This window comes from Pan paniscus, chromosome 12 (genome assembly GCF_029289425.2).
Source record: "Pan paniscus chromosome 12, NHGRI_mPanPan1-v2.0_pri, whole genome shotgun sequence".
Taxonomy (NCBI): Eukaryota; Metazoa; Chordata; class Mammalia; order Primates; family Hominidae; genus Pan; species Pan paniscus.
The window spans coordinates 119,247,793-119,274,662 of record NC_073261.2 but is presented as its reverse complement, the minus strand read 5'-3'; the positions used below and the strand labels follow the sequence as shown (position 1 = coordinate 119,274,662).

At 41.9% G+C, this 26,870-nt stretch overlaps 1 protein-coding gene across 1 annotated transcript in view; it reads left to right on the top strand.

The window, feature by feature from the left end:
* The window catches only part of RNF144A (ring finger protein 144A), a 324,797-nt gene extending 320,052 nt beyond the window's left edge, over window positions 1–4,745 (top strand). Inside the window, exon 8 of the mRNA XM_055108292.2 lies at window positions 4,687–4,745. Coding sequence (XP_054964267.1) covers window positions 4,687–4,734 — 48 coding nt within the window. The 3' untranslated portion in view covers window positions 4,735–4,745. The remainder of the gene's footprint in view (window positions 1–4,686) is intronic.
* The last annotated feature ends 22,125 nt before the right edge of the window (window positions 4,746–26,870 follow it).

Below are 26,870 nucleotides of genomic sequence, written 5' to 3'. Positions count from 1 at the left end.
GTAACCTAATCCAGTGCTACTCGAAGTACTCAATGTCTGATACTGGTCCCTAAACATTTTTCAGGCTCTGAGAAATTTCTTTTCTATCTGCTATGAGATAAGGAGTTTGAATCAGAATGCAAATCAGCCACGTTCCTAAGCACACTCCTTAGTTTGCCGAAGCGTTTTTTGTAATTAGTCTTTCTTGATGATTCTCAATGCATTGGTTCATGTCCAGGCACAAACTCCTTATCTTGGCATCTTGAACGGTATCAGCCGCTCCCTTTATATTATCAGTGGGGAGACTGAGGCACAGTGAGAGGAAAGTGTCTTGTGTGAAGTCATATTGTAACTTAGTACACTGAAATCTGTGGCTCCTGGCTCCCATCCAATGCTTTCTAAGTCTCCATGCTTGCCTTTAGAACTGTTTCCTATACCCATGTTTGGTTTTAACTCTTTGACTCTTAGCTTTATTTTTTTTTTTAAAGTTCATTCCTATTCTATAGTAGGTTTGCCTTTCCCAGAAAGGTTTTTTTATTTTTTTCAATTTCTTTACCTTTCTGGTGGAAAAGAATCAGCATGTGTTGTGGTATTATTATTTAAATGTTTATAGTCTGCCATTTTCCGCACACCAAGTCCCCAGCAGCGTCGAGTCAGACGGTCTCACACAGGTATCGTCTGCTCCATCTGGTCCTCGGCTTTCTCCAGGCAGGTCCCTGTATGGTGCAGCAGCTGAAGGTCCATATGGTCTCAGGTGCAGCCCCAGGTAGAGCATATTGCAGCATGCCAGTCCGCAGGCCCTGCGGCGGGAATAACTGCCGGGAGGCACACATCTGAGTGAAGTGGCCACCGCTGTGCCAAAATCAGAGGGCAGAAGGTGTTCTTGGCTTCCACGATGATCTGGACTTCCAGGACCGGTTGGGGACTGAGAAGCATACTGAATTGCAAATGTCAGTGCCCAGGCAACATCCAGAGAGAGCAAAGGAAACTTATTCTTCCCTTTACCTCTTTACCTGCTTTCAGTCATACTATGTCAGGAAAAGGATTTTGAATGGGTTAGGTGATGGAAAATACAGCTAAAAAGAAACTAATGTGCCTAAAATCACAAAGTTTCAAGTTTAGCTTTTTCTTCAAATTTGGCATTATTGTTTTAGGAGTTTTCTTCTTTGTTTCCTTTCTAAGTATCTAAGAAGAGTGTCCTAAAGGAAATCTGTATGAGAATTTGGAATTCTTTCTTTATTCTATTCTAGATTTTATCAATGAAGTCAACATAAAATGAGTGTGTTCATTAATCTTTGAAAAATAAGAATTCCTTCTGAAATTTAAAAATTCCTGATCAATGACAGTGAAGGATACAAAAAGAGATACGGTCTTAGTATATTCCAGCTGCTACAGCAAAAATACTGGGTGGCTTATAAACTACAGAAATTTATTTCTCACAATTCTGGAGGCTGGAAGTCCAAGATCTAGGTGCTGGCAGATTTGGTGTCTGGTGAGGGACCGCTTCCTGATTCATGAGTGGCTGCTTCTGGCTGTATCCTCACACGGTGGAGGAGGTAATGGTCTGTCCTGGGCATCTTTTATGAAAACACTAATTCTATTCATGAGGTTGCCATCCCCATGATCTAATCACCCCCTAAAGATCTCATCTTCTAATACCGTCACCTTGAGGGTCAGGATGTCAACCTATGAGTTTTGTAGGAACACGAACATTCAGACCCACTGTGATTTTTCAATACAAGGTGGATCCCGCTGCCCTCTCCTCAGGAGCCTCTGATCATGCCCACTCCTCCTGACAAAGATGGCATGTTTGGTCCTCTATTCAATGGGGTTTCCTACTGGGGACATTAGGAAGCCCTTACTATCACATTAAGAAGCCCTCACTATCACATTTTACCATTTCATATTAAACTCCGAATCTTTTAAAGTAGGTTTTAAAAGTCATCTATAAGGCCTGAGACAAGCTTTATAATGAAGCTTCCAGGGAACTGGGATATGCAAGAAATTGGATTACATCTTTTGGTGTTAAATTGTTTTGTCTCTTTTAGAACACTTGGAATTGAGTTGAATTCTCCAAGGCAAGGAAAATATTAATGTACACCTATTGGTGAATCCTGAAAAAAGAAAAAATAAATGATTTTAATCCTCACTTTTCATGTCTCTATAAAACATGTATCAAAGGATATAATTTATTTCCAGCTTTCATAAATTCATAGTTTTGTGGGGAAAAATCCATTTGCTTTATGAAACTGCACAGTCCAAATTGAACCAATAACTAATATCCTGGTGTATTAAAGGGAAGTTTTAAATTGCTTTCACTTTCTGTATTCTTCAATGAATAGGGAAAATGTGGATTAAACCACCTAAATATTTAGTGATGATGTAATTGGAGAGTTTAACTCATGGAGTGGAAATCAGAAATGCAATGTTGACATTTTTAGTAGTAATTCGCATTATAGGAAAGGAAGACATTCTTTTTATTTTTTTCTTGATAGGGTCTCACTCTGTTACTAAGGCTGCAGTGCAGTGGTGCAATCACAGCTCACTGCAGCCTTGACCTCCCCAGCCTCAGGTGATCCTCAGCCTCCCAAGTAGCTGAGACTACAGGTGCATGCCACCACACCTGGCTAATTTTTTGCAGAGATGGGGTTCCACCCTGTTGCTCAGGCTTGTCTTGAACTCCTGAGCTCATGCAGTCTGCCTGTCTCGGCCTCCAAAAATGCTGGGATTACAGGCATGAGTTACCATGCCTGGCCTCAGGAAGATGTATTCTTTAAGTTATAAGTGATGTAGGATTATGAAATAATATAAAAGTAAATAGACAAAGCAAAATAGAATAATATGAAAATATAATAGCTGCCATTTTTATAATTATCCCCAATTTACAGATGAGGAAACTGAGGCTTGAAGAGAATACTTAATTTGACTGATACCATAAAACTAGTAAGTAGAAGAACAAGAATTGGAAGCCAATTCTGTCTCCAATACCTGCATTCTCACCACTACACATATTGCTTTCTCCTAAAGAAGCAATGGTGTCCCCTACCTGAGACAGGCAGTGCTAATTAGTCAGTACATGTAAGAAAGAAAAGAAGGGTCCTCAAAGCATATCAAAATATTCACATGAATTTTAGAATCATGAGATCACTGGCCGGATTCAGGCCAACCTAAAGGATAAAGTTATTAAAGAAAAAGATCTATCTAATAAAAAAAAATGTATAAACTTGGATTTTGAAGCTAGTTTTAAAAATGAATATCCAACAATTAATTACAATTTAAAAATATTTGATTTGGGTGTGCTTCTCTAGTTACTGTGCCTGTAACTGCATCCTGAGGGGTTCACGATCATGCGAGGGCCTGACTATGCACCTGGCTCTGGCAGCCGGGAAGCTTTGGATAATTAAAGTGGATGCAGTCCATTTTCTAAGCAGGGTACTTTATGGGATCAGAGTTAAATTTCTATGCCAAATGGTAAAACTCTGAGGTCCAGCTCACTGTGAACAAGCCCCTGTTGTCTCTAATCCTCAGTCGGCTAGCATAACCCATCTCCAGCGATCAGCTCCCTTAGAAGGTAAGCTGCCTCATGTCAGTTAGTGTGGTACCCAGAAGAGAAGCATCTTTTCCTCCACTGGCTTCTGTAGGCCGAGGAGGAACTGCAGTGGTGGAAAGGGTCTCTGGAGATGCCTTCAGAAGTTGGGCACAAGGCAAATGAGGGGTTAAGAGCAAAGTTTAAAAAAAAGAAGACAATTATATATATATATATATATACACACACATAAAATTATATAATCACAGCATCTGAATACATATACAAAGATAATTACATAATATTTAATATATATTTATATATAATTTTAACAATTATTATATTAAAATAATTATATATAACCACAGCATTTTAATCAATTGCTAGACAAAGTGTGTTAAATAGCAGTTTTGTAGTTTTATTGAAATTAAATCAGAATTAAGGTGATTTTAAAAAAAGAAAAGTGTTAAAAGAAAAACTTCAGTTTAATTAAATTTAAAGGACTTTAAATGAGCAATGAATGATTTGTGAATTGGGCAGCCCCCAGAATCACAGTAGATTTAGAGAGACTCCAGTGGAGTCCTGTGGTGAAAGAAAATCTGTGGACAGTGAAAGGCGAGTAACGTAAAGAAAATGGAAGTGAGGTACAGAAACAACTGGATTGGTTACAGTTTGGCGTTTGTCTTATTTGAGCACAGTTTGAGCATTTGGTGAAATTAAGGTTAAATATAAATGTAAATAAATTTCATAATTCTGAGCAGGGAGTTTTATAATTTAAAAGGAATGCTGAGGACATCTGAGGTCCAGCTCACTGTGAACAAGCTCCTGTTGTCTCTAATCCTCAGAGTTGGCAAGCATAACCCATCTCCAGCGATCAGTTTCCTTAGAAGGTAAACTGCCTCATGTCAGTGTGGTACCCAGAAGAGAAGCATCTTCTTCTCCACTGGCTTCTGTAGGCCTTGGAGAAGCTATTTCAAAATGGGCTATGTGAATAATGGGCTATGTGATTCATTTTGAATGTCAATTTGCCAACCTGGTCAGGTGGGTATTAAATTTTTTATGACATTCTAAATAGATAACCATGATATAGCAGATCTTCCAGAGCAGGGCAGGCGTCACCCCTCTAGCTACATCATCTCTAATGCTAAAACATTTAAAGAGGAAGCTTCTTTTTCTTCTAGGAGTCATTTGCCTGTGAGGTCAGAACGGATGAAGCTCTGGAGTCATGACTGCAGTCAAGGTGCCGTTCATTATTTCTTTCCTTTTTCTTCTTTCTACCCAACAGTAAATAACATGTAGGATTCGAATCCTCCAATATTTGAAAGCTTTCACTGTCTACCCACTATGTACAATCCAGAGCTTTGGGAATCTTGTTCTATGCCAAGCCTTTAGTCTTCTGTTCTCCGAGAGCCTAATTATGGGGTCTATTTCACTCTGCGTCCTTGGCTTTATGTATTCCCCACCATCTCTGTCCTGTTCTCACACTTCCCCAAATATCACTCACTTCACTTCAACCTGGGCCTTCCTCTCCCAGAATCAAGCATGATATTCTCAGTATTTATAGTACAGCCTACTGCACTACTAAAATATTCCTTATGATACCAAAAAAATAAAATAACATCTGCTTTCCAAGAAGCGTGTGTTTTTGAAACCCATCCCCAAAATGCCTTTTCTTTTGCACGTTCATTGCCTGTTGTTTACTCTGTTAATATTTTTAGCCCACTTATTGCCAGGCATTGTTATGTAAGAAGGAGTTTCTGAACACCATTTGCTCAGAAGGTTCTTCTTGAGATCCGGTGCCTTACAATTTCACATGTGTCACCAAGTCTGCAATGGCTAAGGCTTAATTGGCTTTGATATGCTGCGAATGGCCAAGAAGTGGGTTGTTTGGAAAGCCTCATGCTGCCATTCATCCTTTCCTGCAAACAAAGGACTTGGCTGAGTAGCAATGTTATCAAAAGTTTGCAGACAGGGACTGCAGAAGGGATCCTGCTCTGGGGGGCAGTGGAGAGAAGGGGTTGGCCGTAGCCTGGGATTTGGGATTGTTAATACTGAGGTTCCTGATAATGTTAGCTTCTGTGTGTTGCCCTTGGGAGTCCTCAGCAAGGGTAGAGAATGGCATTTTTTTAATACGTGTTTCAGAACAGCAGCTGTAGCTATTGGAAAAGAGGAGAAAATTCTAGACTGGGAGCAAAAAGAAGAAAGGGGATGAAAAGCTTGGGTGGAAAGTGAAACCCAAAGAAAGGGGTAAAATAGGCGTTCAGTCTTCTTGGAAATCACCAAAAGCCTTAAGAGTGGGAACTTCCTCTTTCAAATGGAGGTTCAAAGTCATGTTCATGAATATGAGCACTAAGTTACAAGTGACTTTATAATTCTGCTCATGCCTTTCCTTACTTATTTTTCAAGGTCCAACTTAATTATGTGACCAGCTCCAATGATAAGGTCAAGAAAAATAAGAATAATCACTCTTCTCTACTCATTCATAAAGCAAGGTCTGCTTCTCTGGGAAGGCTCTTATTTCAATCAAAGAAACTCTGTCTCCCACATCTGGTTTGGGAACCTCTCTATTTTGGAATCCATTCCAGAATGGGTTTAGTCGTAGGTGCTCAGAAAGTGTTTGTCAAGGTGACTTTAGTGTAGATATCTTGAGTGCTAGGAAGGGCAGGGATCCTGGAGACAGTGTGTTTCAATTTCCCTACCTGGAGACAGTACTTTTTAGGCAGAGGACAGCTAGGTGATGGACGGCACAGCCTGTGTGTAGGATGCATCTCCGTGCAGGAAAATACCAAAATGTAAGCAGTAGTTTATTAGAGAAAAATCCCAAATATAGTATGAAAAGCAACCCCAAATTCCTCATAACAAGAGCCACAGATAAGATATGAGATATAACAGAAAAGTATTCATGTATCAAATATTTTCATAGTAGAGATGAAATAAAAAAATTCAACATAAAGAAATTAGGAACAAAATACTAAGAATGAATGTCGAAATGAGACACAGACATTTCTTTTTCTATTTACAACTATCTCAGGCTATTTCTTAAGATTTCCTCTAGGGGATAAATATAGATATACTTGAGTAATATCTACTACTTATTATGAAATGTTTTTTTGAGACAGTCTCGCTATATTGCCTAGGCTGGAGTATAGTGGTGTGATCTTAGTTCACGCAACCTCTGCTTCCAGGGTTCAAGTGATTCTCATGGCTCAGCCCCCTGAGTAGATGGGACAACAGGCACACACCATCATGCCCAGCTAATTTTTTTTCATTTTTAGTAGAGATGGGGTTTTGCCAGGTTGACCAGGCTGGACTCAACTCTTGACCTCAGGTGATCCACCCACCTCAGCCTCCCAGTGCTGGGATTGCAGGCATGAGCCACTGCACCTGGCCCTATTATAAGATTCTTACTTGATCATAAGCCCCATGTGGTCAGTTTTGTTGTCCACCTTTGCAGGGCTTCCCCAGTACCCCACTTTCCCCAGCACACAGGTGCAGGTGTGCACACATGGGCACACACACACATGTCCTTGCCTGGCATAGTAACTGGTACAATACAGACCCTCAATAATTTTAATAAAGTAGATTATATAGTCATTTGACAAATATTATTAAAACGTGACTCTGGGAGAGCGCTTTGGTAGACACCAGCGTTGTAACATTAAGTAAGTTGAAACGTTGCCTTCAAGGGGTTCATAATCTAGTGAGTGTGTTAAAGTTTTCTGTTTTGTAAGTTTCAGTGAAGTTTAATAGGCAAATGGCATGAGGGGGTAAAAGGAAGAGATGGTTCAGTCTATTCAGAGAGGTCAGATGCTGCTGTACAGGTGAAGTGCTCAACCATATTTTGAAGCAGGAATTTTCTAGATAGCCTGGGGTGGGGGATGTCATCTAGTGTGGAAAGAGAAGCCTGAGCCATATGTACATTTAGAATAGAATTTCCCTACTGTATCATAACGGCTAATTGGTCATATCCTATGTTGTCTTTATGTTATTTTATTTATTTATTGAGACAGAGCCTCACCCTGTCACCCAGGCTGGAGTGCAGTGGCACAATCTTGGCTCACTGCAACCTCTACCTCCTGGGTTCAAGTGATTCTCCTGCCTCAGCCTCCCAAGTGGCTGGGACTACAGGCATGTGCCACCATGCCTGGCTAATTTTTGTATTTTTATTAGAGACAGGGTTTCACCATGTTGGTCAGGCTAGTCTCAAACCTCTGACCTCAGGTGATCTGCCTGCCTCAGCCTCCCAAAATGCTGGGATTACAGGTGTGAGCTACTGCACTCAGCCCATATCCTATATTATCTTAAACTTCTTGAAATTCAAGGGACTATAGAGCCCTCATTCATCTCTGTAGCCCCAGAACTTAGAACGATGACTACCAAATAGCTGGTGCTCAATAAATGCTTGCTAGGTGAGTATAGAGTAACAGAGGCTTGATCCCAAAGAGACCGTCAACTCATTTGCATAATTTCTTTTACCTCTGATATAGTTTCAGTGCTCATCCTCTCCACATCTCATGTTGAAATATGACCCTCAGTGTTGGAGGTGGGGCCTTGAGGGAGATGTTTGGGTCACAGAGACAGATACTTCCTGAAAGGATTGATGCCCTCCCCACAGTAGTGAGAGAGTTCTTACTCTGTTACCTGGAGATCTGGTTGTTAAAAATAATTTGCACCTCCCCACCCCCCCACCCTTTGCTCCTTTTCTATGCCAGCTCCACTGCCCTTCTGCCATGAGTCAGAGCTTCCCAAGGCCTCTCCAGAAGCCCAGCATTTGCTGGTTCCATGCTTTCTGTACACCCTGCAGAACCGTGAGCCACAATAAATCTCTTCTTCATAAATTACCCAGTCTCAGGTATTCCTTTATTACAATCCAACATGGAATAATACAACCTCATTTTGTATACCTGACATTGAACCCAAATTTCCTATGTATGTATGGCTTATCTGCGATAGGATGTAAAAATCAGGAAATTGTGCTGAATGTACTTAAATTTCCAAGATGAGAACAGATGGTGATTTTAAATAGTTATGGGAAGAAATCGATGGAAAAGAAGACAATGGCAAGAAAAGTCGATGCTTTCTCTCTTAGCATAAATCTGGGTGGAGTCATCAGAGACTCTAAAAGTCTTCCTGTTGTTGCTGCTCTGTGTTGACCCAGTTTCTCTCTGCAGTCGCTCCACAAGCTGTAGCCAAGGGCTCTGTGACACTCAGTGACATCCACTCCAACTGGCAAAGAGAATGTGACAATCAGGACTATTTTTAAGCAAAAGTTGAATTGAATTCATGTTAAGAGAGTAGGGGATGAGAGAATGAAAGAGAGGAGCTCCTCAGGGGGCCCTGCCCTGAAGAGCCCCATCAGAATGTCCCTGGAGCTCCTTCTGTTCTGGGACACTGACAAGGGCAAGGACGAAAGTGAAGGGCAGTCCTGACGCTGCTGGAGGACTCGGTGCTTTCTCTCCTGATGCTTTTCCACAGTCCAATGCTCTGCATGGGTTTTCTTTGAAAACAGGAAGGGCTCCAGAGCAGGCACAGCCTGTCAATCGTCTGACATTGTCTGGGGGCACTCAGCATCATGGCCGCTTTCACACCTTTGGTGAGGACAGTCACTGCTCAGCAACTGGTGTGTGCACGTGTGCGCGTGTGTGTGCATGTGTGTGTGTGTGTGTGTGTGTGTGTGTATGTACAGGTGAGGGGAGGCAGAAAAGACAAAGGTGAGTCACGCAGGGGAAATGTTTGAGTACAACCCTTGCCATTGGCAGCTTGAATTGACTGAGTTCTGAGTATTGATTAGGGTTTAGAGTGCAGTTTAAAACCTTAGTTTTCCTTTAGCTTAAAGAAATTCTCAAGGCCCACGGAGCAAAATAATAAACAATAACAGATACAATTTTCATTTATTTTTAGCTAGTTTGAGGAATACACCAGAAGAAAAAATGTAACCCTGTCATAGGTAACTTCACACCGAATGAGAAAGTTTTAAAAATTGTCAAAAATAGTCACAATAAGGAAACTGCGGGCCGACTTGTAACGTCAGGGTCATTCAACAGCCTTCTTTCTGATTTCCTCAGTGAGACAGGTTTTCTCCTTGCCTGTGGCCTAGTGTGAGCTGGAGGGGATGTTCTAGCTGAGCCACTTTTTACAGGAAAATTAAAAGGACAGAGGAAGTGGTTGCAGCAAAGGGTCCCCTCTTCTAGGCATCGCGTTGTCTTGGTACAGAGCTCTAGTTTCTGGAGTTTTCTGAGACCCTATTCTGGGTTTGTGGATTTAGCCTGGGTAAAAACAGGCAAAGCTAGTAAAAACAGACAAAGCTAGCAAAACAGCATAGCCATTGCTCAACTGGGCAGGCTAAAGTCGTACTCCTCGGTTGCCCCAGAGCTGCCTGTGCCCCCTGGCTCTGATGATGGGACTCCTCCGTGTTGGTGGGTGAGAAACATCGCCCTGGGCACTCAGTAAAGGGCATTCAGCGTTGTTCTGGAGGTGGTCATGTGCACAGGGACCTCAAAAAGCATAAAAGGTCACACACACTTTTCTCTTCTCTCTTCTGTGTGGCTCTAAGAGGTGCCTGCCCCCATGAGAAGGGGGCCTAGGGCTCTTGATTTTCCATGGACTTCTTCTTCTGTGTTGTGTCTCAGACAGAAGAGGTCCTGCCCTCTTCCTTGCAGTCCACACATCTACTTGTTCCATGATCAGACATCAGCGCGTTCTTAATATTTCACATGCACGTGTGCAAGGGGATAGTAGTACAACGTCATACCTTGACAACTGATCTCACTGTAGTGACAGAACCTGTGTGGTGGTGACAGTGGGCAGAAAGACAAGTGTCCAGGCAGAGATCCCCAATACCCTGTGTTTCCTTTGAGGGATGTCCTGTGGGCCCTTGCTCTGTCTGCAGATCCCCTTCTTCCTGCCTCTCTCAGGTGAAGACAGCAGAAGATAAACCTTAGCTCACACCTATTAGGTGATGCGAAGCATAGTAACTTGACAAATGCTTGTTTTCAATTTAGACTTTCAGCATTTTATCCTGCAGTAATGTTACTGGTATTCCAATAACTTTAAAATTCTTATGCTTTACTGAGATATGACCAATTCTTTTTCTGTCTCTACAATGACATTATTTATGTTAACTAGTGCTTTTTTCCCAGTTGCACTTGTCTGTTTTTTCTAGCACTCCACTGATAAATAAGTTCTATTTCAAATTACTAAATGTCAGAATGCCTTGATAATCCTAGACTCAGACACATACTATCCAATGGTTATATATGACATATGGGTTTCCTTGAATATGGTTGTCTTTTTGGGAGGACCTGATTTTAATGGCAGTGCTGCATGTGCTTCTGAAGCGTGCTCCAACAAGATTCGGCTTTATTTTTAAAATGTATCCTTTCGATTGAAATTTCAGGTGAACTGACAGAAATCCTATGCCTTGCAGAGAGAAGGGATAGGATGGATTAGGAGGTTGCTGGCGATACTTTTGTGAGTGGTCAGAATCTGAAAGGCTAAAATTAGGAGTGTTAGTAACTGATCCAAGACATTCCAGCAGGCAAATAGTTAACTACTACTTATTAAATATCTTCCATGATACATGCTGTGCATGAGCGAGCCCATGGGACATGCTCTAATTGATCCTAACCCATGAGTTAGCCTTATTCTACTTATATGGGTGAGGAAATCCAAGTGTAGAGAGACTACAGGACCTGTCCAAAGTCTCACAGCTAGGACACTGTACCTGAGTACAGATTTGTTACCATACACTGACTCCTAAGAGAAAAACACTTGGGTAAGCTTGAGGCAGAATGTTTTTAACTATAGTCAGAACTATACTACAGAATTCGGGGTGCCAATCTGAGTTAGAAAAAATGATAACAGCCTTTAAAGAGCCAGACTAGAGCTGGGCACAGTGGCTGATGCTTGTAGTCCCAGCACTTTGGGAGACTGAGGCAGGAGGATTGCTTGAGCCAGGAGTTCAAAACCAGCCTAGGAAACAGGACCCCAGATGTGGCAGTAAGACCCCATCTCTACAAAAAATTTAAAAAATTAGCCAGGTATGGTGTCATGAGACTGTAGTCCAGCTACTCAGGAGGCTGAGGTTAGAGGATCACGTGAGCCCAGGAAGTCAAGGCTGCAGTGAGCCATGATTGCACTACTGCACCCCAGCCTGGTTGACGGAGCAAGATCCTGTCTCAAAAAAGCCAGACTAACCTGCTCTTTAATGAAAATCAAATATTTCTGATACAGTCTGGTAGGACTGCACCAATATATTTGCTTTTCCTTGACAGAGTATCTGATTATTTTTCTTTGAATGACAGTTATAAATGTAAGAGAAAGTCTTGTGAAATTTTTGTACACTGTGTGTATGTGTGTGTGTATTAGAGAAATCCAAACTTGGACACACACACACACACACACATCTATCTATCTATCTATCTATCTATCTATCTATCTATCTATCTATCTATCTATTACATATACATACATATATATATGTAGAGAGAGAGAGAGACAGAGAGAGATTATCTTGGGGAAAACTAGGACATAAGGGTCGGGGTAAATTACCTATTTTTGATTTAAAATATTTATTTTTTACCTATTGTTTACATTCTTACACAGTTTGAATTTTTTTCCCCATGCATAACTTTCATTCTGTAAGAAACACTTGGGTATACATGCATCTTCCTCTTATAACTGTGGAAACAAGGTAAGTCCCCTGCCTAGCCCTGAGTGGTCCCTGAAGGAACTCTCTGTTCTTTGATCTCATTTGTTCTTACGGTTTATCCAGAAACTAGGCAGTGGCAAACAGGGAGTGGGTTCTTTTCTCTGTGATTAGGGACTGCTCTTTACAGGACAGAACTGGGTGTCCTGGAACTTAGTGGGGACCTGCCTTATGCCATCACCCAGCCAGTTAGCAGAGGCAAGTTCACAGTGGCTCCCCTCAAGAAAGCAGAGGTACACGCTTAAAAAGCATCACTGACACAGTTTATTCAAATAAAGGCAGCACTGTTTTTGTATTTCACAGCACAACACAAACAACGTTCAATATTGCCGATTCCCAGCTCCTAAACCCCTCTGCTCCTAAAGTCTCTGCTAAAATCTTCCATGTGATATTCTGTAGGCTTAAAATGATGTCCTCCTTTAATCTATTTCTTCTGAACGTTCTCACCAGGTGTATTCATTTTCTTTTCAGCTCTCTTTGAGAGGAATGACCATAGGGACCCAGGAAGCTCGGTGCAGGTGTGGGCTCCTCTCTAAGAGGGTGTTTGCCATTTCTTTCTCTGAATCTCAGTTTTCTCCTCTGCAATAGGAGAGATATGACCACAGCACTCTCTAAGATCCCTCCTTGGCTTGCAGAGTTGACATCTGTGTTGCAGTTCAGGAAGGAAATTCTAAGGTCAGGCCCCTCACTGTACCATCTCCCAGATCAAGGGGAGTTTCACATGACTCAAGGAAAAGAGGCCACCGCAGATTCATCAAGACATAATGCCCCCAATTTTTCCATTTAGGATGAACTCAAATGCATACGTAATCCAGAATTGTTATGGAGACATCTCATTATCATTGTTGTTATTGATTTTTTTAAGTGTGTTCATCACTCTGCTTCTAAATCCATTACAAAGAACGAATACATATTTAAATATTTATTATTATCCAAGATTGTGGCCACACACTTCCTTATCCTCCCACTTGCATCTGCTCTGTGATTGACTGAACAGATGGGTGTTGCACCCTGTTCTTAAAGCCAAAATACAAGGGCTCTGTGTTTTATACTAAAAGAAACTGTGTAGCAAAGGCAGATAAAGTATATAGTTACGTCATTCCTCTTCTTAGGCCTTTCCTTAGGAGTTGAGCAAGAATTCTGTAGTGTTTTTGACATTTAAAACTATAGTATGTCAAAGAATACAGCCAAGAGAATAAAGACTATTGAATTATTTAGGTCTTCCCCTGGGTTTCTTTGCTTCATTTAGCAAAACTATCCACCCAGTCTTCCAAACTAGAAATCTTGTGGTTGTCTCTTTTCTCACCCACCTTGCTAACTTAGTTGGCTATCAACTTCTAAGCATTCTAAATCTGCAATTTTGCTTGAACCTATCCCCCTCTCACCATCCCCACTGCTTCTGTTGTCATCCAGTTCATTAGCTTGGCTCTTCAGCATCTCTTCCTAATGTCTAACTGTCTATAAAGCAGATAGAGGTACGTAGATGTGTTCTAGGAGCACAGAGGGAGAGAAAGAGCATGTAAGTGCAAGGAGATCTTCAAGAAGACAAAGTAGTTTGAGGGCAAAGTCTGTATACATAGGTAAGGGGCAGAGAGAAGCCAACTTCTTATATCCTGCCAGAGAGTTTGGACTTAATCCAACAGGCTAAAGCAAGCCAATAGGGGTTTACTGAAACTACAAGAATCAGAAGATTGCTTCTGTTGTAGAAAGATGGTTCTACTGAGAAAACACAGAAATAACTGAAGGGAAAAAGTAATTGTTATACAAGTCCAGATGAGCCATCCTCAGATGCTAAACTATGAAGTGCTGGTGCATTTATAGAAAGGGGAATGGATGAGAAGTTCACCCAGGAAATGGCTATAAAAGATGGAAGGGGCCAGGTGCGGTGGCTCTTGCCTGTTAATCCCAGCACTTTGGGAGGCCAAGGTGGGTGGATCACGAGGTCAGGAGATTGAGACCATCCTGGCTCACACGGTGAAACCCTGTCTCTACTAAAAATACAAAAAATTAGCCGGGCGTGGTGGTGGGTGCCTGTAGTCCCAGCTACTCGGGAGGCTGAGGCAGGAGAGAACGGTGTGAACCCAGCAGGCGGAGCTTGCAGTGAGCCAAGGTCGCGCCACTGCATTCCAGCCTGGGTGACAGAGAGAGACTCTGTCTCAAAAAAAAAAAAAAAAAAAAAAAAGGAAGGAAAGCAAGACAGGACAGGAGCATTAGGCTGATGTCTAGGTTTCTCATTTGAAAGACTGGGTTGATATTGGTGCCAGAACAGGAGTAAGGAATACAGAAGTCCAAGAAGAGAAGAAGCAGAATAAAAGGGGGAGGGATGATGAGTAGTTTTAAAACTGTTGGGTGTTAATTACTCATGGAATTATCCAGGGAAAGATGTTTAGTGAGCAGTAGATAGTTGCTAGGGTTTTGAATGTCCCCTCCAAGACTGTTGTTGAAACTTAACTTCTATTGTGATGGCATGAAGAGTTGAGACCATTAAGAGGTGATTTGGCCATGAGAGCTCCTCCCTCATGAATGGGCTGATGCTGTTATCATGGAAATAGGTTGATTAGCACCAGAGTGAGTTGTTATAAAAGGGAATTCGGCCCTCTCTGTCTCATACTCATTCTTTCTTGGCCTTCCACCATCTGCCATGGGAAACACAGCATGAAGGCCCTCATCAGATGCCAGAGCCATACTCTTGAACTTCCCAGCCTTCAGAACCATATGCCAAATACATTTCTATTTATTATAAATTACTCAGTCTGAGACATTCTGTTGTAACAACATAAAAAACTAAGAAAATAATTATTATAAGTTTTATTGATTTAGAAGTAGTAATCTTATCTACTAAAATTAAAAATGTGCATGTATATTACTTGGAAATCCACTTCTAGGCATGCTACCCTAGAGAAATATTCTCACATGTGCAATTAAGGAAATGTAAGTTGATTTTATTGAAGCATTATTGTAGTACAGAAAGTTGTAAACATTCTGACTGTTCCTGAATAGAGGAATGATTAAATAAAATGTAGTCTATTACTATGATAAAATGATGTATATGGTAAAAAGGAATACAATGTTTTGCTGGTAATTTTTTAATGATTAGCCTCCTAGAAAAGCAAACATAACCCTGATTTGTAGCCTTCCCTAATTTCAGAGGTATAAATATTCCCAGCCTGGCCAATTTCAACCTACCTAAGTGACAACACTGATTTTGCAGTTGCAAAGAGATGCACACAAAAGGCCTTTACCAGCCAGTGCAAACAAACTTCAGCACGGTGCTAAGAATGAATTATTTTTCATATCAGTGCAGATAGCTCTCAAAATATTGATGTTGAATAATAAATACAAATACTATGTGTTCTCAAAGGCCTTTGTAATAAAAGTATTCCCAATTAAAAATAAGTCCAAGTGTGGTGGCTCCCATCTGTAATCCCAGCACTTTGGGAGGCCAAGGTGGAAGGATTTCTTGAGTCCTGGAGTTCAAGACCAGCCTCGGCAACACAGTTACGCCCCATCTCTACAAACAAAAACAAAACCAAAAAAACAAAAACAAAGCAAAACAAAAATTAGCCAGATTTGGTGGAATGTGCCTGGGGTCCCAGTTACTCAGGAGGCTGAGGTAGGAGGATCACTTGAGCCCAGGAGGTCAAGACTTGCAGTGAGCAATGATTGAGCCACTGCACTCTAGCCTGGGTGACAGAGTGAGACCCTATCTCAAAATACTACTACCACTACTACTAATAATACTACTAATAATACTACTAATAATACTACTGGAAAGAGAAACACCAGACTTCAACACAAAAGTTTCCTCTAAGGATGCAGGAGGAAGGGAAGTGAAAAGCACAAGTACTATTGGATATTGTAGTCTTTGATGTAGAAAGCTTTTTTAAGGAATGTTTTGGCACTAAAGGAAGGTACAGTTATTTTAAGGAAGATAAGAATTACTTTTTTAAAATTATTTCTAAAGCAAAACAAATACACATACAATGGCACACCAAAAATATAGGCAATTTTTTTTTTTGTTATTTTATTTTTAAAATTCTGGAAAGGAAACCACCCCTTGTGTGGTCTGCAGTGTTGGGGAGCAGTGAGGAGTGAATGGGATTCATGGATGAAGGTTAAGAGTAGATAAAAGGGCCTAGTTTCAGTTGTTCAAATTTGATCCTTTTTACACTAAAGCATTTGCATCCTGAACCTCAAAGTCTGGCTATGTAGTTTTCTCCAAAGTTTTCTTGCTTTTTTTCTGCCATCTAACCAGAGAGTGTTTCTTGTTTACCTAGCTATCCCACAGGGGAATAAAAAAATGAGTGAAGGTGATTTTAAAATTAAAATATACTTTTAAAACAATGATGTTATGGACTAAATGATTGTATTACCCCAAATTCATATGTGGAAGACCTAACCCCCAATGTGATGGTATTTGGACGAAGAGCCTTTGGAAAGTAATTAGGTTTAGATGAGGTTGTGAGGGTGGGGATCCAGTGATGAGATTACTGTTCTTGTAAGAAGAGACCAGAGAGCTTTTCCTCTCTCTCCCTGTCTCTCTTTCTCCACTATGTGAGGATATAGCAGGAAAATGGCAGTCTGCAAGCCAGAAAAAGAGTTTTCACTGGGGAATCAAGTCTCCAACCTCTAGAACTGTGAGATACAAATGTCGATTGTTGAAGCTACCCAATCTATGTTATTTTGTTACAGCAGCCTGAACAGACTAAGATAAATAGCTAATGTTAAAGAAAGAAATTTGAGAAATGTCAAATGCTAAACCCTGAAGACCTAAAATTGGGTGCAATCTAACCTTGACAATGTCTTCAGAAAGGCCCATTATATAGAACAGGAAATGCTGTGTTTTATTTTATTCTATGGGAGTACCTAGAGTTTTGCAATTCAGTTCTCCTAATTGTTTCACTAAGGGAGAGAAGGAAGAGATCATGGAACAGTATCATTGAGATCTAGGAAACTGGATTATAGCAATTAGAGGAAGTTATCCTGTAGATTGGCAAATCTGAACATTTCCTTAGGAGACAACTGGACCATCTGCTTCATGGGCGAGCATAAAGAATCAGATTGGGAGAGTGAGTTCCTTAGGTAACCCCACAGTGTGGTAGCAGAAATAGGGCTAGCCTTCTCCTTACACTGGCCAAGTATGGTAGAAGGGCTAGAAGGAAGGAAATTGGATTAAAAAAGAAAAGAGGCATAAGGAGATATTTAAAAACATATCTACCTTATATAATGGGCTGAAAGTTATTTATAGTCAGGTTCCCGTGCCCTTGTCACTTCCTGCTATCCTGTGTGAGTCCTCCTTTTCTACTTAGAAATCCCCATGATATTAGGTGATCCTTGTCCTGAAAAAGCTACATCTGCCTCCATAGTGCCCTCTATTTGGAATCCTGCCCCAAGTAGAAACTCCAGATCTCTGTGTCCACAAGCAGCCATTCATCACAGCTAATGAAAATCCATTCTGTTGTGCTTTCCATCCTTCCACATTCTTCAAGACTGGACAGATGGAGGCCCAGCACCTAAAGTTTTGCTGACTGTGATGCATGAACTAAGCAGAGAAAGGGACTAAGAACTTAGGAAAGAACCAAGGGCAACTGCCTTTTCATGGATAAACAGAGTAACTCTTTTGACTCATTACCATTTAGCATGGTGGAATTCAATGTAATAAATAATTACTGGACATCTATTACATAGTAAATAGAACATGGTGTCTACTATAAAGAGTGGTGAACACATGCAATTTTTATAACGTAGGTAGGATGAAATAAAGGCTTCATCAGAGGTTCATCAAAAGGACTTCAGAAATAAAAGGAACTAAATAATTGTAACTTTGGGAACTGGAGAAGGTTGTTTGGTAGAAACAGCGTTGAGCAAAACCAGCAAGACAGGCAGGAATTCATCAGGTGGAGTAGAGGAAGAGGAGATTAGGAATTCTATGCAATGGCTGCTTGTAGGTGAAGCATTCACCTTGAGCTAACTCTTGAACACTGAATTGACATACAGAAAAAGACCACTCAATCCTATCAACTTAGTGGAAAAGAACAGTTGAACCAACAGTTTGGCAAAAAAAGACAAAAGAACCAGCTGATTTACCAAATTTTGTGCTATCTTTCAAGTTATTGCCTCGTGTTATACACATTCGGGCATAATCTACCTCAAAAGGTCTATTGTTCTGAGGAGCAGCAGATTTCTCTTTGCAAAAATAAAACAAAACAGGTTTCTGTTTGTTTGTGTGGGCAGCTTGGGATATTACAAAAAAGCAATACAATAGAGAGAAATTGCCATTCAGAGATGTGATATGGCTCATTTTTAACTGTTTTCAGTGAAGTGGATGGAAAAGTGTCGGGATTGTCTTTGCCAGCAGGGAGCACGTTACAGGGTCACTAACATCACTGTTTGCCTGAGCAGATGCTGAAAGCACCGCATCTTCAGGACTCTTAATCTTTTCCAACCGAGCAAAATGTTCAGCATGAACTTTTAAATATAGTGACACCTTGTGTGTCCAATCTGCTGAAATTTGCAGCGGGAAACCAGTAATGGGGAAAGCTGTGAAGGTTTGCAGTGATTAAATGCTGCCAAGAGTCCGCATTTTCTTCAGGAAAGTAAAGATGGTTGACTTGGCAATTGACAAGCAGACATGATGGGGTATATTTTGCAATGCATAATTATATCTGGATTATTTGGAAGGAGAAACCAAAGTTAAGGCTTGAAACTGTGATGTTTCCAGTGGCAAACTGAATTTTTGAAAAATCTTTTTTTTAAACTAATGATATTAATCAACACATATGTAATCATCACACTGTGATACAAACTCTATTTTAGAATTCTTTACAAATAGTATAATGAACAGAATTCCTGTTATAATTTATTTATGTGATATTATAGAATTCCTATTATAGTTTATTTCTGTTATTCCCAGAATCTTTAATAAATCATAAATTTACACGTATATATGCATACACACACATACACATATATGTAAAACTGAAGTATATATATTTTCCTTGCTCCACCGGGGAGGCTGATGTAACAATGAGTGATTATACTGCTCATTCACTGGTAATATTTCTAGGGAATATTAAGGGAAGGCTAGTTTGTTTCAACTGGAATATTTAAAGCATCTATCATGAGAATAATGATACAGAAAGGAATATTATCCCTTTCTTCAGTATTTTCACAGTGTAGGGAGATGAGAAAGAATTGATAAGGCCTATTGAATGAAGTTTGGTAGCTGCAATGATCAAATTATATCCAGAACTATGGGAACATGGAGGAGGGACAGCTGATCAGACTGGGATTCAGTAAGGGATTTCTGTGAGATGTGTTGTCCATATTTAGTCTTCTTCTTCCCGATTTAAGCTCTTTATATCCCTAGAGCCTGATAATATTTTAAATAAATGAACAATTGTTGAATGGGTAAATATATATGAAACTCTTTGGTGACTCATCCTGCTTTATAAAAATGTCAATTGTTTCTATAATGGGTAGTGGCAATATTTGTGGCTTTGCCGATCTCTTGCTGTGCAATCACTTAAAAGTGACTTTTTAAATGATTAAAAGTCATTTAATCTCTCTGTGCTTCAGTTTCCTTAAATGACAAATGAAATGTTAATGTAGATAACTTGAAAAGGACTTTCATATATGTAAAATATGGAACGTCTTATTTTAAGAAGTAAATATGTAGTCAAGTTCCACATAAATAAAACATAATTGTGTTTCGAAAATCACACAGAGTGAGGTTTAAATAAATTACTGAAGAATTATGTCTGCAAATACAAGACTACAGTAGCAACATGATTAATCTGCCACTCCCTAAAACAAATTTCCCATTTTCTTACAAGTATGCCTATTTCATCTGTGTTTGTATTGAAAGACAGAACCTCAGCTACACCAAATAAAGACATAATGTTTTCAGTTATTCAAAATGACTCTTCAGCAAGATGATATTGATGCATTCATTTTATTAAGCTTATTGGAATTTGTATTCATTGTTTTATAGAGAGGATTTCGCCCTGTCACCCAGGCTGGAGTGCAGTAATGTGATCATAGCTCACTGCAGCCTCAAACTCCCAGACTCAAGCAATCCTCCTGCCTCAGCCTCCCACGTAGCTGGGACTACAGGCATGGACCATCATGACTGGTTCATTTTTAAAAATTTTTGTAGATAGTCTTGCTATATTGCCCAGATTGGTCTTGAACTCCTGGGCTCAAGTGATCTTTTCACCTTGGCCTCCCAAAGTGCTGGCATTATAGGCGTGGGCCTCTGTGTCTGGCAGCTTCTCGGAATCTTTAGATGGAAGATGCCAAGAAAATACAATTACAGATTTGATATTGAGCAATAAATTAAGAGCTACCTGACAAAGTAGCCCAGAAAACATTCATGTGACCCTCCTGTGATGTTTGCCTGGAAAGCCCAAACTTTGCTGGATCTCAGAACATCCGGGCCTGTAGCCCCTCCACCCACACACTCCCTATCCTGCCTGCTTCAGCCCAGGGGGGTGCCTGCGATGCTCCTGAAATCCTCCTCATGTGGAGGACCCTGGATTTTTTCCCACCTGCAGCTCACCCATGACAGATTGCAAAGAGGTGCATGCCTCTGTTCATAGCTGTTTCCACCTTGCCTGTTCACTTGGAATTAATGACAATGAGAAATGAATGCTCTCCTTGGAACTCTCAGTGGCACCTCTTCCCAGCAGAGTGTCCTGAGCAAGCTCCTGAGCCACTCTGGTCTTTAGTCATCTTCTGCAGACTGAGATAGAATCTCCCTGCCAGTTTGTTACGTAGATAACATGAGACCATGTATGTTAAAATGCTACAGAATGCTTTAGACTGGTGAGGTGTTACTGACAACACTAAGGAGATCAGGGGAAGGGAAGCACTGTTGGAGTTTCTCGGATGTGTCTGTTCCTGTGTTGGGGTTGTACATGGGGAATGGACATTGTTATCCTCATCATGTGCTTGAGAAAAGGCTCAGAGACGTTACATAACTTCTCCAAGTGTATCATCAGGATGTGGTGGAGATAGTACTTGTATCTTGTCTTTCTTACACCACCCCACTGATTTTTCCAACAGTAGTGATGCTTATCTTCCATCCAATCCATGAGGGTTGTAAATGTTAGATTTTCCTTAAGCTCACCCCCACCATCTTTAAGAAACAGTGTTATTATTTCAACTTATTCATGATTTCTCTTTGAATATAATTGAGTTTTTCAGTGTTCTAAGGACAGTACCTTAGAAATCACAAAATCATCTAACACCGTTAGTTTGTAACAAATTAACCTGAACTTTTTGTTGTTGGTGTTGTTTTCCCCAAGGTGGTAGATCAGAGGTTTTCAGCATGCCTCCGCCACTTGGAAATAGCAAGATGGTACATAAAGATCAACTCTGTGAGCTTTAATCCGAGAAGGAAATCAGGCATCCACCAGAATTGTGAAGGACAACCCAGATCCCCAGGAGGAGAACCCGGCAAACAGTCCCTGTGATGGCATCTGGCTGATGAAAGTGAGCGAAGCATCAGTACGAGAGAAATGCCGGGAGCCTCCCTCTGTGACTCACCTTTCCACTGGGCATTGGAACAACACAGGCCAAGGGAGAGCATTTTGTTTCTCCCAAGCTCTGGAGGTAACCTGGGGAGAGGCTTGGAGCACTGTGAGGGACAGACACTGGGAAAAGCTGCAAACCTTTTCGCAGACCCGGAAACCAAGTGCAGGATACCATTTTGAATCCAGGTACGCACAAAGTTAGTTGTTCCTTGGCGGCTGGCATTTTAGTCTCGAGTCAAGGTTTGCAGTGTCTGCTCTGGGATGGGGTAGGGACCTCCACGTCAGAATTGTGGAACACACCTCAGCAGGAGGCGCTGGAACTTTGCTGTCCTCTGTTGCAAGCCTGAGGCAGCAGGAAAGCAGCTACATCTGTGGTTTCTCCTGGGTGTTAAGACTTGCAGCCAGGTCCAGCTTGGTGACCTGGAACTGCTCTGTGTGTGCCCTAGCCTGCTGTCCTGATATTATGGTGCAGTGGGACCCTCTCTGCTCCACCCCCAGGCAGAAATCCAGGCATGTGTAGGACCCTGGACCAGCAGCCTGAGCCACCCACCACTCCTGAACAGAGTGTGGGGTCCAGCCTGAGCCACCCCATCATTCCTGGACACGGAGTGTGGGGTCCAGCCTGAGCCACCCCACCATTCCTGGACACAGAGTGTGGAGTCCAGCCTGAGCCACCCCACCATTCCTGGACACAGAGTGTGGGGTCCAGCCTGAGCCACCCCATCATTCCTGGACACAGAGTGTGGAGTCCAGCCTGAGCCACCCCACCATTCCTGGACACAGAGTGTGGGGTCCAGCCTGAGCCACCCCACCATTCCTGGACACAGAGTGTGGGGTCCAGCCTGAGCCACCCCATCATTCCTGGACACAGAGTGTGGGGTCCAGCCTGAGCCACCCCACCATTCCTGGACACAGAGTGTGGGGTCCAGCCTGAGCCACCCCACCATTCCTGGACACAGAGTGTGGGGTCCAGCCTGAGCCACCCCACCATTCCTGGACACAGAGTGTGGTGCAGCAGGACTCTTTCCACTTCACACCTAAGTAGATCTCCAGATGTTCAGAGCAACCCCTCATCTGGATCAGTAGCCTGACACCCCATTTATCCTGCACAGAGGCCCTGGTACAGGGAGGCCCTCTCACTCCATGCCCAGGCAGCTCTCCAGGCATTTAGAATACCTCCTCACCTGGATCAGCAGACTGATCCACTCCACCTGTCCTGTGCAGAGATCCTGGTGCAGGGAAACCCTCTCCACTCCATGCCCAGGCAGATCTCCAGGCATCTAGTGGGCCCATTCTCCTGGATTAGAAGCTTAGGCTGTCCCCCAGCCCTATGCTGAGGACTTGGAGGCAAGGTGGTTTCCCAGCTCCATACCTAGGCATGCCTCTAGGCACTTGGTAGCCACCTACTGGATTCTCTCTCAGCACTCGTGCTTGTGCTTGCTAAGTGGACCTGGCTGGTATGGCCTTGCCCATCATGGCCCCTACTCCAGGTGCAGAGCAAAGAGCTCAGGCCACTGCCCATTCCGTGGATCTGCCCTTTGGCTGAGGAAACAGAGAGCTTCTGCCTCTGTAAACAAGCATCCTGTAAACAAGAATCAAATATATACCCAGCCACATGGGCTGCAGCAGGCTCTTACCTGCAAGTACCACCTACGGGTTTACAGGTTGAACTGCACAGCCCCATACAAAACCTGTCAAAAGCAGTGCACAGGGCTATAGAAGCAAAGCCAAGATCCCATCTAGCATTATCTATGTCACACCCCTTAGGGAGGGGGAAAAAGAGAAAGAAAAAAAAAGCAATAATATTACAAGGAAAGAAAGAAAAAGGGAAACTTCTACCTGCATGAAAATAATTACAAAATCGAGAAGTGCCAGTGTTTCCAGATGAGAAGGAGCCAGCACAAGAATTCTAGCACCAGAATTATTGGTGGATAGGGGCCACGATGGGCGGGGCCAGACCAGCCAGGTCCACCTGGCAAAATCTTCAAGTAGTGATACCACCAAAAGATTGCACTAGCTCTGCAGCAATACACCCCAACCAAAATGGAAACTCAGAAACGACAGATAAAGAATCAAGGCATAGATTGCAAGGAAGCTCAATGAGATCCAAGACGAAGTTGAAAACCAACACAAACTTCTAAAGCAATCCAGGAAATGAAGGAAGAGATAAACATCTTAAAAAGAGATCAGTCAGAGCTTCCGGAATTGAAAAACTCACTTAAGGAATTTCAAAATACAATTAAAAATTTCATTAATAGTACCAAGCAGAAAAAAGAATTTCAGAGCTTGAAGACTAGTCCTTTGAACTAACCCAATCAGACCAGAATAAAGAAAAAAGAGTTTTTTTCAAAAACAGCCTTTGAGAAATATGGAATTATGTAAAGTGATCAAATCCATGAATTGTTGGCATTCCTGAAAGAGAAGGAGATAAAGTAAACAACCTGAAAAAAGTAGTTGAGGCAATAATTCAAGAAAATTTTCCTAATCTTGCTAGACAGGTAGACATCCAGATACAAGAAGTTCAGAGAACATCTCGGAGATACTTATACAAAATTAATATCTCCAAGGCATATAGTCACCAGACTGTCCAAGGTCAATGGTAAAGAAAAAATTTCAAAGGTAGCTAGAGAAAAAGGTCAGATTACATACAAATGGAGCTCCATCAGACTAACAGTGGAGTTCTCAGCAGAGACTGAGACTACTAGGGCTTGTATGCTGCCTTCTCCAGGCTGTAGAGTTAGCGGGAGGGGACAGAGAAGGGCAAGGATTTTAAAACTAACTATTGGGTACTATGCTCAGTACCTGGTGATGGGATCACTGATACCCCAAACCTCAGCATCATGCCATATACCTAGGTAACAAACCTGTATATGTACCCTCTGAATCTAAAAGTTAAAAAGCAAACAAACAAACAAAATGTAACCTGATAAATGGTTTTCTAAAGTTTCCTCCAGAGAGGAAACTTGCACCAGAGCTCTGTTATCTATTCTGTTATTCATTATTTTAAAATAAAAGCCACTTTCTTTTAGTATCAATGCTGCTTCTGTGCATTATTTACTATTATTTTAATTAATCCAATTTGACCTACTGGAACTTCCAGTGAGTACACTGTGGGCACCAATTCACTTACTTTTTCCGTTGATATCTAAGGATACCTAATGACTATCATCTTGGAGATCCAAAGATGAAACCGTCTCTAGTCCTCAGAGAACTTCCAGTATAAGTCAAGAAAACAGCCTTGTGAAAAAGTAGATACATAAATAAAGTGTCACAGATATTGTGATGGATTAGAAGGGAAGTATTAATTTTCTATTGCTGCTGTAACAAATTACTTTGAACTTAGTGGATAAACACAACACAAATCAGGCATCTTATAGTCTTGGAGTTCAGAGTGGCTCTTAGGAGCTAAAATCAACATGTCAGCAAGGTTTTGTTTCTTCAGAGGACCCTCAGGAAGAATCAGTTTTCATGCCTTCTTCCACTTCCAGAGGCCTCAAGTATTCCTCAGCTTGTGGCCCCCCCTCCATTTTTTTTTTTTTTTTTGAGATGGAGTCTCACTCTGTTGCCCAGGCTGGAGTGCAGTGGTGTGATCTCGGCTCATGGCAACCTCTGCCTCCCAGGTTCAAGTGATTCTCCTGCCTCAGCCTTCTGAGTAGCTGGGACTACAGGCATGTGCCATCATGCCTGGCTAATTTTTGTACTTTTAGTAGAGACAGGGTTTTACCCTGTTAGGCTGGTCTCGAACTCCTGACCTCAAGTGATCTTCCTGCCTTAGTCTCCCAAAGTGCTGGGATTATAGGCGTGAGCCACCGTGCCTGGCCCCTCCTCCATTTTTAAGCCCATTATAAAAATGCTGTTCCATCATGTCTCTGTCTCACAAGGACCCTTGTGATTGCATTGGGCTCACTCAGATAACACAGAATAACAGCGTAAATACCCTTAATTTAATCACATAAGAAAAATCCCCTTTTTCCAGGTAAGGTAACTTGTCCCCAGGTTCCAGGCATTGAGATGTAAACATGGGGGGACCTTATTCTATATACCACAGGTGCAATGAACTATGAGGATAGCATGAAGGTGCTGAAAGGCAGATGGTAGTATAGGAAGGAATATCCAAGAAAAAAGGAGTAGAGGGGAAGGCATAGAGGCATGAAAAAGAATTAAGTTATTTATGGCTGGACCTTGCAATTGGAAGTCAGGCCCATGCTGAGAGACGAGGATGTGGGGGAGGGCATGGTCCAGCCCTGGCAAGCCCGGTGGTGATGCTGGGCACATGTGTTGCCTTCTTCAGGCCGTTTAGAGCTGCTGCTGCTGTGTGAAGCTGGGGAGAGGCGGGATCAGGGTTGATGTCAGAATGGTGACTTTGTCAGCTTGGGAAGAGTTGTTGAGTGTGGGTGGGGATGAGATGATGACAGCAGATTCAAGGAGAAAAGTGACAAGAGCCTGTGTTCTGGCAGCAGCAGAGGTGATGGAGGGATTGTTAGGAACCGGTCACCCCATCTGCTGGGGTGAGGGGAGAGTGTGTGGGAGCAGGAGGAAGCTAGGATGATGCCAGAGACAGGACACAGGGCACAGTGAGAAGTGACTAGCATTTCATGGGACGAAGGCACTGGAGGAGGAATAACGTGAGGGTGGTGTGTGGTGGGTGGTGATAATGGTGTGGGCAAAACAAGCCCGGTCTTTCAAACATTGAGTCTGTGGCTTCTGGGAGACATCTGGGTAGAGCTCTGCAGGAAGTCATTTCATATATTCTCCCTCCCTCCCTCCATTTCCTTCTTTCCTTCATCCATCTTTCCTTCCTCCCTTCTTTCAGTGAAGATTTGTTAAGGCTTAACATATACTAAACATATGCTAAAATTCAAACGTACCCTGATAAAAAAGTGAGATGTTGTTTCTGCTTAATATTCAATGTTGGATCTCAGGAGAAAAGTCAAGATCAGAAATATACATTTGGAGGTCCTCAGTGTGTCTGCATGTGTGTCTGTATAGATATATGCACACACACATAATGTATGGATACACACACACAGGTATAGATACACACACACACACACACACACACACACAATGGAAACCTTGGAACTCTGCAAGGTTCTCCAGGGATAGCACACTATGTGATGAT